Below are 13,033 nucleotides of genomic sequence, written 5' to 3' on the forward strand. Positions count from 1 at the left end.
ATCATAAGACTGATCTTATATGATTAGACTTAGTGTCTGTGGTTAGAGACACGAGCCGCGTCACTAAACTCGCTAAAACCTGTTGAAATAATCCAGCGCCATGTTGTGATAGTTCATTCTATCTGCCAATCAGGGTCCTTACACAGCGCTTAAAGACCCATATAGTCTGGTCATCTCGCACTAGCAGAACCATGTCTGCTGCAGGTACTGCCAATTACACCATTGTTGTTCAGTGTTCTCCTGATGGTGGACTCATGAACATTAACATTAGCCAATGTGAGAGAGGCCTTCAGTTGCTTAGAAGTTACCCTGGGGTCCTTTGTGACCTCGCCGACTATTACACGCCTTGCTCTTGGAGTGATCTTTGTTGGTCGACCACTCCTGGGGAGGGTAACAATGGTCTTGAATTTCCTCCATTTGTACACAATCTGTCTGACTGTGGATTGGTGGAGTCCAAACTCTTTAGAGATGGTTTTGTAAACTTTTCCAGCCTGATGAGCATCAACAACACTTTTTCTGAGGTCCTCAGAAATCTCCTTTGATACTTTGATAGATCCCTGATCTTTAAATAAAACAGGGTGCCCACTCACACCTGATTGTCATCCCATTGATTGAAAACACCTGACTCTAATTTCACCTTCAAATTAACTGCGAACCCTAGAGGTTCACATACTTTTGCCACTCACAAATATGTAATATTGGATCATTTTCCTCAATAAATAAATGACCAAGTACAATATTTTTGTCTCATTTGTTTAACTGGGTTCTCTTTATCTACTTTTAAGACTTGTGTGAAAATCTGATGATGTTTTAGGTCATATTTATGCAGAAATATAGAAAATTCTAAAGGGTTCACAAACTTTCAAGCACCACTGTACTTTGCCAGTAAACAACCGCTTCAATGATTGGTGATGCCAATCTGCAAGAACCAACACCAGGCCTGCAATATTACTATAATATACTGTGTAAAAGTGTATGTATAAAAATGATCTCAGTCCTATAGTTTTAGTACTTTTTTATAGGAGCATCTTAAATTATAGCTGCTTTATTCTGGTCAGGGTCATGGTGAGTCTGGTTTCTCCAAATTCACTGGGCACAATGTAGTAATGTACCCTGGGCAGGACGCCAAACCAGGTCATCGCTGGTCCTCGACCTCCCCGGCACTTCTCACAGACGTGCAACCAGACCGACCAGTAGCAACCTGGGGATTCGAACCCTGGACCCAGCGGTAGTGGGCAAACGTAAATAAAAGGAATTAATAATAGTAATTTAAGCTAGTAATATTAGCACTGCTGTGCATTTTCAACGTCATTCAACACTAATCCAGCCTGACTGACAGGACTTTAGCCTGATGGCCGCTGTGCGGTCTCTTTGCGGTGGTGTGTAGGAGAGATATAGGCAGCGGCCTTGTGTAGGGGACGTGGGGATGTGGTGGTTGGGGGTGTGAGAAAGGTTGGGTGGGTCTGCCCCCATACGGCACAGGAATTCCACACAGGATGTTTGGAATGTGAGCAATGAGAGTCATGTGATTAGGGCCCCGGGGTCATGAGCCGTGTGTGTGTGTGTGTGTGTGTGTGTGTGTGTGTGTGTGTGTGTGTGTGACAAATAGACATCACAACTGGTATTTTATACATTAGATATAAGTAAAAATATTTATTAGTTCATTTATTTATTGTCTGTTTTACCATCTCTAGTTAATCTGACTGCACGTCTTTGTGCTATGGGAGGAAACCCACACAGACACTGGGAGAACATGCTAAATCAAACCCAGGACCTTCTTGCTGTGAGGTGACAGTGCTACCCACTGGGCCAGTCCTGCTGCTTCTGCTGTGTGTGTGCCCTGTGATGGACTGGCGACCTTTCAGGGTGTTTCCTGCGTTTTGCCCAATAAACACACACACACACACACACACACACACACACACACCTAGTTTTAATATCTCTAGTTAATCTGACTGCACGTCTTTGTACTGTGTAAGGAAACCCCCACAGACACTAGGAGAACATGCAAAATCAAACCCAGGACCTTCTTGCTGTGAGGCGACAGTGCTACCCACTGGGCCAGTCCTGCTGCTTCTGCTTTAACAAGTAAAATTGGGCAGCATGGTGGCACAGTGGGTAGCGGTCAGACCTCACAGCAAGAATGGCCTGGGTTTGATTCCCTAGCCGGGCAGACAGGATCCTTTCTGTCTGGAGTTTGCATGTTCTCCCTGTGTCTGTGTGGGTTTCTTCCGGGTGCACCGGTTTCATCCTACAGTCCGGAGACGTGCAGTCAGGTTAACACAAACATCTGACTGCAGGTCTTTGAACTAAGGGAGGAACACCCCCGCAGACACTGGGAGAACGGGCAAAATCAAATCCCGGACCTTCCTGCTCTGAGGCGACAGAGCTACCCACCTAGCCAGCCCTTCATTTGTTTTTTTTCTTAGAGATGATCATACTCAGGTACATGTAGAAATGTGGTGCAGACACGACCTGATTGATCTCATCCTACATACTGTATAATAATAGCAGATGTGGCGCTGTGCCTTTCACCTACTCGAAACACGGCGTACGAGCGCTCTCGTTAACGTTCACCGCTCGAGTCCTCGGAGGGTTTTTCCTGTGAGGCGTTCCATGCTTGCAGTCCATCCACAGAGAGGAGTGAACGCTTTTAAACATCTTCATACCTCCGACATCAGCCAGAATGGCTCTGGGATCGTGTCAGGAAAAATTAGAGCGAATTCTAACATATTTAACCCCTGTGTTTGTCTTAAGGGTCAGAAATGACCCCCCACTATGATTATCAGCAGATGAGATTTTCTCACTATTATTTCAACCTGAGATTTGACTTTTCCTACAGTGACCCTGGATACTCACAGGTCATTTCTTTATGTAAAACAGATTAGGGCTTTAAATGTAATGTAGCAGCTTTGTTAATGTTTAATATTAAAACTACACTACTAAGTGTTGAATGGTGAATTAAAGCAATTAGGAACAAGAGTAAAAGTTTGGAACATTTTGGTGTTATTATGGTGTTATTAGTATTGTAGTATTAAATTAAAGCCAGACTCAGATATGTTTGTGATAAGAAATGAATTGCTTTTCCTATAGATGCACGACCGAATCTGACTTCAGATGAGTGGTATCTATCACCCCTAACCTTTAATCCTAATTTATGTAACACAAATGGTTTAACTGAACACAAACTCAAGCTTCTGTCGGGGCATCTCAGTGCCCTGATCTAAATCTCATGGTGTACAGGAGAGGAACTGGGACCCTGGACGATCTGGAGTGATTCTGTAAAGAGCAATGGTTTTAAATTCCCTGCTCTCTATTCTCCACCTTATAACCTTATAATATATAATGTTATCTTATATAATGTTATAAGAGAAGGTTAAGTGCAGTTTTATTGGCAAATTGAGGTTAAAAGTATTAAATGCAGAGGTGCCAATAACTGTAGCCCATATGGTTTTGTTCATTTTGTATAATAAATGTATTTAAAGATGGATATTAAAATGAAAAGGTGAATTTCTTATAACACTTCTTACTCATTTTTACCAAGGGTGTCTGGGCAGCACAGTGGCTCGGTGGTTGGCACTGTCACCTCACAGCAAGTAGAGCCTGGGTTTTATTCCCTGGCCAGGCGGACAGGGTTCATTCGGTGTGGGGTTTGCATGTTCTCCCCGTGTCTGTATAGGTTTCCTCCCACAAGTCCTCCATCTATCTATCTATTATCAGTAACTGATGTATTTTTCCTCTGTTGCAGCTGCAGAAGAACGGTCAGATCTCCATCTCCAGCCTGAACGGAAAGTCTGATGAACAGGCAAATTTAAGTGGACAGAACGAGGACGATACTTTGGCCGAGGGTGAGTGAGTGTGTGTCTGTGTGTGTCTGGAGTTCACTCATGAGTCCATGGGACGGTCAGAAATGGGTCACCTAAATGTTGCTTGACCTCCCTATATCCCTCAGTCAGCAATTGTACAATTTCTAGGCGTGTTTGTGTGTGTACGTGTGTGTATGAATGCATGCTTAAGAGAGAAACAACTACAGGAACTTCAGTTCCTGGATGAGGTCCTGTTTTTATTTTCGCCTGCGCTTTAGGAAATGATTACGTAAAACTACACAGTGCAAACAATATTGTGCAAAGATGCAAATAATGTAGTCACTAATAGTTGTACAGTGAGCACGACTATGTTTGACATGAAACAGAAGGTCAGTTGGTAAAAACTGACCAATACTTAAACAGTATGTACTAGATTCGAGGCAGTGTGCACTGCTCGGCCGGTAAAACAGTAAAAGCTCTTTCAGTGCGCAGTATACACACAAGCTTAGACATACTGCGTCCACCATCTTTCAGCTCCAGTTGAATTATGGGATAGATTATCGGACCAAAGTGTGCATCGTTTGCATACTCAAAAATAGCTGCCCATGCAGCAGGTCATCCGGGTACTTTTCGCCTACTGTTTAATGAAAACTACGTATTCAGACACGCTACTTGCTCTCGCATACTGCTTTCACATACTGCTTTCACATACTGCTCTCACATACTGCTCAGTATGGAAGTATGCGTTTTCCGGACGCAGCCTAAATTCCTGAAAATGTCTCTTTAATTAAAATGTCATGTTAGTAAGATGTAGACGTTTACACTTCCTGCGTACATGCATTTATTTCATCAGTTATCAGTCACAGCAAAAAAAAAAACACATTCCACGCTCCCCTCACGTTCCCCTCACGTTCCCCTCGCTCTCCCCTCTCCTGAGCCCAGCTGTGGGTCTCTCACTGATCTCCTGAGCTTTCAGTCTTTTCTGTTTATTTGCTCTTTCTGTGCCTTTTAAGTCTGACGGACCACCGAGCAGTTTCCCTCCTAAAATATTTAGCCAGCCGTGACCTGGTGAGGTTTCAGGGAGCCCTGCGTGGAGTTTTAAATGAACTTATCACACCGTGTTCGAGGAAACCTGAGATGACTTTAAATGCTTGAGGAACCACTGATTTTTAATAATGCCCGTCATGACCTCTCCACTGTCTGTACAGGGCTGAGAGGGAACCGTCGTGGTCCTCAATGTCCTCAGAGAGGGTTCTCAGAATTTAACAATCAGCATTTACATAGAAATACAAATCTAAGCAAATAAATCCTTCATACCTGCCTGTTCAATTTGTGTTGGAATATAAATATACATCACTGTTGCTGGATGTTAGTAGAATGTCAGTGATTGGTGGTCCAGCTTAATTTACACAGGGCCGAGCAATTGAATTCAATGAGAGACTGATTTCAAATGACACGAATATTGACCCTTTATATGGGTGGGCTTTTTTATGTATCTTTATGACAAGTTCCGCCCTTTGTGCCGGCTCATTTTGTTCTGGCCACAGCTGACACAGTGTGTATGAATTACTGATGCAGCCAGGCTCAATGTTGAGTTGATTTGGTTGACGTCAGGGTTTATGACTGTAGTTTTGTACATGAAGGCAGGGTCATGTCTGCAAGTCTGCCACAATTTGTGCGTAAAAATACACAATTCTTTATAATGGGACTAAATGTCTGTGTAGAGAGATCACTAGGTTTATACACTTCTCATGACCATGAGTAGTGTCTCTGTTACGGTCCATCAGGGCTTTGATTACTGTCCGTGTTTGTTTATGGTGATGGCTCTGGGCTTTTTGTGCCTATTATTATGTCTGAATTCAGTAGTAGAGGGGGAGTCGATATAGTTTCTGAGAATACTGCAACATGGTCAGTACTATTTCTTTTATGTTTTTAAAACCTTCTGTGTATCACAAAATTGTCTGTAAGTATTGAGATACGATACTTTTGGTGTATGACCCCTATTGCACAAAAGAAGTTTGGCAACTAAACACACACACGCACACACACACACACACACACACACACGAAACTATGCTGCTAGTCTCGAGTTACACACTTGATGGGTATTTTGTCAAAACTGCACCAACATCTGTTTGCTTTTACAGAACGTTGTGAGAGCGAGTCCTCAAAGGTCCGAATGTTTATGCTATAAGATGATCGAGAGACGCCGTTAGCCAGGGATGTCAGCGCAGCGCGGAGGAGATGTATAGCGCGTCTGGTATGCTCCTGTCACGTCAGCGGTTTGAAGCCTGTCCGACGGGGCTGCGGCCTGCTGAGGGGATCTGGGGCAGATGAAGACGTGTGTGTGTGTGTGTGTGTGTGTGTGTGTGTGTGTGTAGAATGTAAGGCAAGGCGATAGTCTTGGGCAAGTGAAGGGGGGCTGTGGCAGCTGACCGAGACATAAGGCAGGGGGGTGTTGACCTGGAGCCAGATAAAGGACACAGTCTGCTGAAAAAGCATGAATCGGAATGCCACTGATAACACGACAAACATGCAGGATTCAAGCGAACCCCTATACACACGTCCAGCACACATGTGCTCACACATTCCGGCGCATTCTCTGCATGTATGTGCACTTTGTATGTACACTGATAATGCGTGTACAGAGGTACCTTGGAACTCGATGTCAGTTGGTTCTGGGAGTGGCGTTGAGTTTTAAAGACGTTGAGTTTTAAGGTATTTTTTCCCATAAGGATGTTTGGGAAACTGTCCATTTCATCAGCTCCACTTACCATATAGAAGCACTTTGTAGTTCTACAATTACTGACTGTAGTCCATCTGTTTCTCTACATGCTTTGTTACCCCCCTTTCATGCTGTTCTTCAATGGTCAGGACCCCCACAGGACCACCACAGAGCAGGTATTATTTAGGTGGTGGATCATTCTCAGCACTGCAGTGACACCGACATGGTGGTGGTGTGTTAGTGTGTGTTGTGCTGGTATGAGTGGATCAGACACAGCAGCGCTGCTGGAGTTTTTAAATACCATGTCCACTCACTGTCCACTCTATTAGACACTCCTACCTAGTCGGTCCACCTTGTAGATGTAAAGTCAGAGACGATCGCTCATCTATTGCTGCTGTTTGAGTCGGTCATCTTCTAGACCTTCATCAGGGGTCACAGGACGCTGCCCACGGGGCGCTGTTGGCTGGATATTTTTGGTTGGTGGACTATTCTCAGTCCAGCAGTGACAGTGAGGTGTTTAACAACCCCAGCAGCGCTGCTGTGTCTGATACTGTCTGATAATGGTTACAAGGTACCACTGTATCTTGATAGTTTGGTGTGGAAGAACTTGAGGCTGAAGGAAGAAAACCCAGCAGAGGAAGTAGGTTGTAGCTTTTCTCTCGGGAGGCCCCAGTACCAGACATGCATGTATGCACGATCACGCACACAGGAAGGACATGTAAACACGCCCTCGCTAACACGCACCCACTGCAGACACAACCGGCGCAGGAAAACTGTGATCATCGGCTGCGTCCGAAATCGCATACTTCCATACTGAACAGTACGCAGGAGCGGGTAGTGTCTCCGAATACGTAGTATTCATTAAACAGTACGTGAAAAGTACCCGGATAATCCACTGCTTGGGCAGCATTTTTTGTGTATGCGAACACGGCACACTTGTGCACTGAAAGAGCTTCTGTACCGGCCGAGCAGTGCGCACCGCCTGTAATTTAATACGTACTGTTTAAGTACGCGATTTCGGACGCAGCCATCGTTTTTCGGTAGTCATGGAACTTAACATCATAAATGTCACAGCGTCACCTGCAGCTGTGGAGCAGACAGAAGGGACGGGCAAAACGAAATTGCTAGAAGTACGCCAGCTCGTAAGCTCGCGAAGGCGCGTCCGGCTTCGTGCGACGCTCGCAGACTTAGTTTCACAGGAAGTATGTGGAGGCCTTCAACGTCTGCTGACATGCACTGTAGGAGATGATTTGTGTGTGTGTGTGTGTGTCTGCATTTAAGGGTGTGGGCGTCTTTTCTTTGTCTGGCCATCATCAGAAGCATCATGAAGCAGAACTCTTGGCTCAGCGTAGTCCATCCTGTTCAGATCGTCTCCACTTCAGTCTGAGACGGGAGTTTAACGTTGCACAACTTTTTCACAGTTCACAGTTTTTCTCTGCTTCTACGCTTTGCCAAAAATGTGTACCGTATTGTGCAACTTTCTCCCACTAAAATCAGCCAGAGAGAAAAAACGTGAAGCGTTTTCTGACTAATCAAGGCAACCTTTGGGATTAAAACATGGCGATGTGTAAAACAGGACCAGGTTGCTAATTCCAAAACACATAAACATGTATAATTGTGCACATATTGCTCACATTTTTGTGTATAGATTCAGACAGAGATACGCTCAGCAGACACACACACACACACACACACACACACACAGAGTTTACTCCCAGCTGTCTAGGAGGGGACGGACGGGTCGATCCAAAGAATGAGCTCAACCATTATCTCATACGCAGAGGTCACTCGATCCTGCAAATCTGTACAAGCATACGTGTTAATATTTCAATAGTGTAAAGACCAGCAGCTCTAGTTCATGTATTTATTTATTAGGATTTTAACGTCATGTTTTACACTTTGGTTACATTCATGACAGGACAGATAGTTACTGCTTATAGATTCATCAGTTTAAGTTTTTAATATCAAACACACAGTGGCGATTTCTCTAAGACTGCAAGGGAAGCTCAGCTTCCCCTAAAATGTCAAAAATTAAATGGTCAAATATGTACAGTTGTGTTAACATTTCATTGACTACAAATGCGTTAGAACACGTTCATCTCGAAGACGAGTTCGTTCAGAATCAGCTACTGATCACAAATCGACTGACTCGAACTTCTCATACATTCCCGTAGCGTCGATGCATTTGCCCGCAGAAGCTGAGCGTCTATTTGCTTGAACAGGACTGCATGGAACGTTTTTTTACATTGCTTCGAAACTCGCCGGTCATTGGATAAATGCCACGATTTTGGCCCGCCCCCGGACGCTGAGCGACAGAATAAATACAGAATTTATGTATAAATAAATTGACAAATTTTATGATGAATTATGAATTTTATTATGAAGCCGACAATGAGCTTCCCTTCTTTGAAAGACCAGCAGCCGCCACTGCAAACACAGTTGAGTGAACAGTTGAATCTTAATACACCATAACATCAGCCATAACATTAAAACCACCTCACTGTCCATGTTATCAGCTCCACTTACCATATAGAAGCACTTTGTAGTTCTACAAATACTGACTGTAGTCCGTCTGTTTCTCTGCATGCTTTTTTACCCCCCTTTCATGCTGTTCTTCAATGGTCAGGACCCCCACAGGACCACCACAGAGCAGGTATTATTTAGGTGGTGGATCATTCTCAGCACTGCACTGACACTGACATGGTGGTGGTGTGTTAGTGTGTGTTGTGCTGGTATGAGTGGATCAGACACAGCAGCGCTGCTGGAGTTTTTAAACACCTCACTGTCACTCCTGGACTGAGAATAGTCCACCAACCAAAAATATCAAGCCAACAGCGCCCCGTGGGCAGCATCCTGTGTCCGCTGATGAAGGTCTAGAAGATGACCGATGCAAACAGCAGCAAATGATGAGCGATCGTCTCTGACTTTACATCTACAAGGTGGACCGACTAGGTAGGAGTGTCTAATAGAGTGGACAGTGAGTGGACACAGTATTTAAAAACTCCAGCAGCGCTGCTGTGTCTGATCCACTCATACCAGCACAACACACACTAACACACCACCACCATGTCAGTGTCACTGCAGTGCTGAGAATCATCCACCACCTAAATAATACCTGCTCTGTGGTGGTCCTGTGGAGTTAAAAAAGTATGTAGAGAAACAGATGGACTACAGTCAGTAATTGTAGAACTACAAAGTGCTTCTATATGGTAAGTGGAGCTGATGAAATGGATAGTGAGTGTAGAAACAAGGAGGTGGTTTTAATGTTATGGCTGATTAGTGTATACGTACATTTTAGAATTTCTTGGTATTTGGCATTAATGCAGAGTGAGATTCTTGTTTAGTTTGTTTATTGACTGGGGATTAACTTTATTCTTCTGAGTTTCTGAACATTAATGAACGCTAACATCCACTAGTCTCTCATTTTTGCCTGCTGTTACAGTTTAGCTAACTAACGACCCCCTTGAACTGTTGTTTTTACCTCTTTTGGGGGTTCAAGTATTAATTAGGAGGGTCAGACTCCCCCGTTCCCCCCAATAATCTGTAATTTGAACCATGCTAAGAATTCATGTCATTACAATAGACGTTAAGCCTCTGGATAGTCTGTGAGGTGCCTCAGAAATGTGGGGGAAAATTCGCTGTCTGTAACTGGTTTTAAATCTCTTTTAAATGCCCTGTGGTCAGATTGGCACTTTGGATGGAAGGAGCCTGTGAGAGGGTGGCGAGGAAGTGTAGTGGGTTCCAGACCCAAGTGTAGTGACTGAGAAAAACTCAGCCATACTGTGGAGAGTGGAAAAAGGAAAATGAAATGAACGCTCGAGGTGGGAAGCTGATACTGTGCTGTAGATTGTGAGACCAACCTGTGCTCACCAAGCAGTTTGCAGAGGAAAAGAAAACAAACTATAAATATAAAATATAAATGAGGTAAGAGTGCTACGACAGAACTGCACTCGGATGCAACTCGGGATGTGCTTTTCCCACAACTCTGATGCTAATAATAATGGCTAGTATCCATTAAAATTTTAGAGCTGTATTTCGGAATGATTTTGATGGAAGAAGCGCTTTCTAAAGAGGAGATTATGAGTTCAACACCGTCCATCTACTTCGTGGCTTTGTCTAGCACAGTGCAAAGACTCAGCACCGCACTGAACTGTAGACTCACTGAAACTGCAGTGAGTTTAGCTGCTGTGCATTAGCGCTAATGACCGAGCACTAATAGTCTCCTGGAATTTGTTGTCTGATGAGAACTACTGGGCATCGATCATCCCAGGCCAACCATTACAGAGCCATAGCAGTTCTGCAAAGTCAATCTACGTACGTAAAGCATCCACTCACCACCCCTATTCTAATTTATTGACTGGTAAAGACTTGAATGCATGTACTGTAGATACAAATTAGATTTTAAATGCTCAGCTAAAGGTAAGATGAGTGCATAACGGGGGTAAGAAGTTTGTATGATGGGGTTTAAATGGAAAGCCACAAAATACGAGGGTTCTGTAAAACGTTTCCGCACTCTATTTATTAAGAATTTTAAAAACAAACTCCATCACTTCTCTACATCGTCGCCTTCCTTTATGATGCATTTTTCCAGCGTCGTTTTTTTTTTATTGCTTCGAAACTCGCCGGTCATTGGATAAATGCCAGGATTTTGTCCCACCCCCGGACGCTGAGCGTCTCTGGGGGTGAATGGAGCTGTGGGCGGGTCTGGACGCGGAGCTTCTGCAAGATGATTGGAGGATCAGTCGAAAGGCTGAATCCCGTTTTGATTGACAGCTATTTTGAGATCTACACCGTCACTTAATCACTGGGAGCTTCAGTCCCAGTCGAAAGACAAACTGCAACCCATTTCTTGGTATTTGCTTGGTGAAATTACTTGACCATTTCCATTGTTCATTGTGTAAATAAAACACACTCATAGTATTTGTTTCAGGACACTGGTCAAGTCCCTGGAAAAGACGCCTACTTGGTACGATAGGATCACAGGCCATTTTCTTGAGAAGGAACGGAAGGCAGAATTTATGTATAAATAAATTGACAAATTTTATGATGTAAGCCGACAATGAGATTCCCCTCTTTGAAAGACCAGCAGCCACCACTGATATCTAAATACTGGATTATTTTAATTTCTCAATAAAATTTTACATATTTTAAGATGTTAATTTTTTTTCTGGCCTAAGGCACGTTTCTGTTTCAAGTCAACGTATTTGATGTGTTCAGAGAGCAGATTTATCCAACTATAGGGGGCTTAACTCCAGCAGAGCTTCAACAGAAAGATTCCCAGCTCTGATTCACTTTTTAGTTGTTGTTCTGCTTTAACTCTTGGGTAATGATGCCAAAATTTAGGTAATTAATGCTGTATTAATACAAGGTTACCGCTTTAACTGGATACCATGGACGATCACGTTCATCAAAACATTCACTGAAAGCATCGTCAGAGCTGCCGAAATGCTGCAGAAATGCTGAAATATTTGACATTAATGTACATTCCCGCTACATTACCACACAGATCCGGTTGATAGCGTTCCCCACAAAGAGCCCGAGGCTTTATCGTAGTGACTGAAGGCCTTGTTCAAATACAAGTCAATTTCTGCTCTGTTTCTAGCTCATATCGCCCTTTTCTCCCATGATGTGGTAAAATTGTTGCTTTATGCTTTTAGACTTTGGAGGGTCAGTCAAAATAAATGTTCATCCAAATTGGGGATAGTGAGTCAACCAAACTATAGGTAGTAAATGCTAGAAGCACAAACAAAATGCTTAGAAAGACACCAGGCTGTTATTTTCTTTGTAAATGAATATCACACCATGTTGGTCATTTAAAGCTGTTTAATTTTAAGTTGATTCACTTGTGAGGGACGTGTGTGTCATCGAGGTTTTGGGATTTATGCTATTTATGTTGTGCAAACGTTTGTTTCTTTTCTGTGAATCATTTGAAAATGAAACACTTAGACAAATTAAAGTCATTTTATTGTGACATTTTTGTTTAGTGGTTATGATTAACTACAGCTGGTGACTCCTCCAGCTTCAGGCGTCTCCACTATGGCTGGCAGGTCAATCAGTATCTCTGCATCCTCTCTCTCTCTCTGGAACTTCTTACCTTCATCGATCTGCTCCTGTACTTCTCTTTCTGTGGTTCTTTCTCTTTTCTTTCCCTTTTCTCTTCGTAGCCACCACTCTCGATTAGATCCTATTCTCTTAGTAAAGCGCTGTATAAGTCTAACTCATCATCATCATTATTATTTTGTACTTACACTGCAAAACTGGGGCTGTTTTAACTGCACTCATTTTTAAAGAAAGGTAGATGAAACTGTTCTTGGGAAGAAAATGTATGTGGAAAACTTTTTTAACTATTGATCTTAGGTGTTTCAGCGACACCCATTGCTAATATACAGTATATTTATTTCTGCCTGAAACTTTCTTATAAAACACAAAAATCACTGTCCTAAATATATTTAGTAATATAAACAATTACAGTATCATATTTGGATGTAAAATATATATAAGA

General features: G+C 43.1%; 1 protein-coding gene across 1 annotated transcript in view; it reads left to right on the plus strand.

The window, feature by feature from the left end:
- Window positions 1-13,033, plus strand: part of akap12b (A kinase (PRKA) anchor protein 12b) — a 65,251-nt gene that overhangs the window by 27,786 nt on the left and 24,432 nt on the right. Inside the window, exon 2 of the mRNA XM_063002386.1 lies at window positions 3,749-3,848. Coding sequence (XP_062858456.1) covers window positions 3,749-3,848 — 100 coding nt within the window. The remainder of the gene's footprint in view (window positions 1-3,748; window positions 3,849-13,033) is intronic.

Source organism: Trichomycterus rosablanca, chromosome 9 (genome assembly GCF_030014385.1).
Source record: "Trichomycterus rosablanca isolate fTriRos1 chromosome 9, fTriRos1.hap1, whole genome shotgun sequence".
Taxonomy (NCBI): domain Eukaryota; kingdom Metazoa; phylum Chordata; class Actinopteri; order Siluriformes; family Trichomycteridae; genus Trichomycterus; species Trichomycterus rosablanca.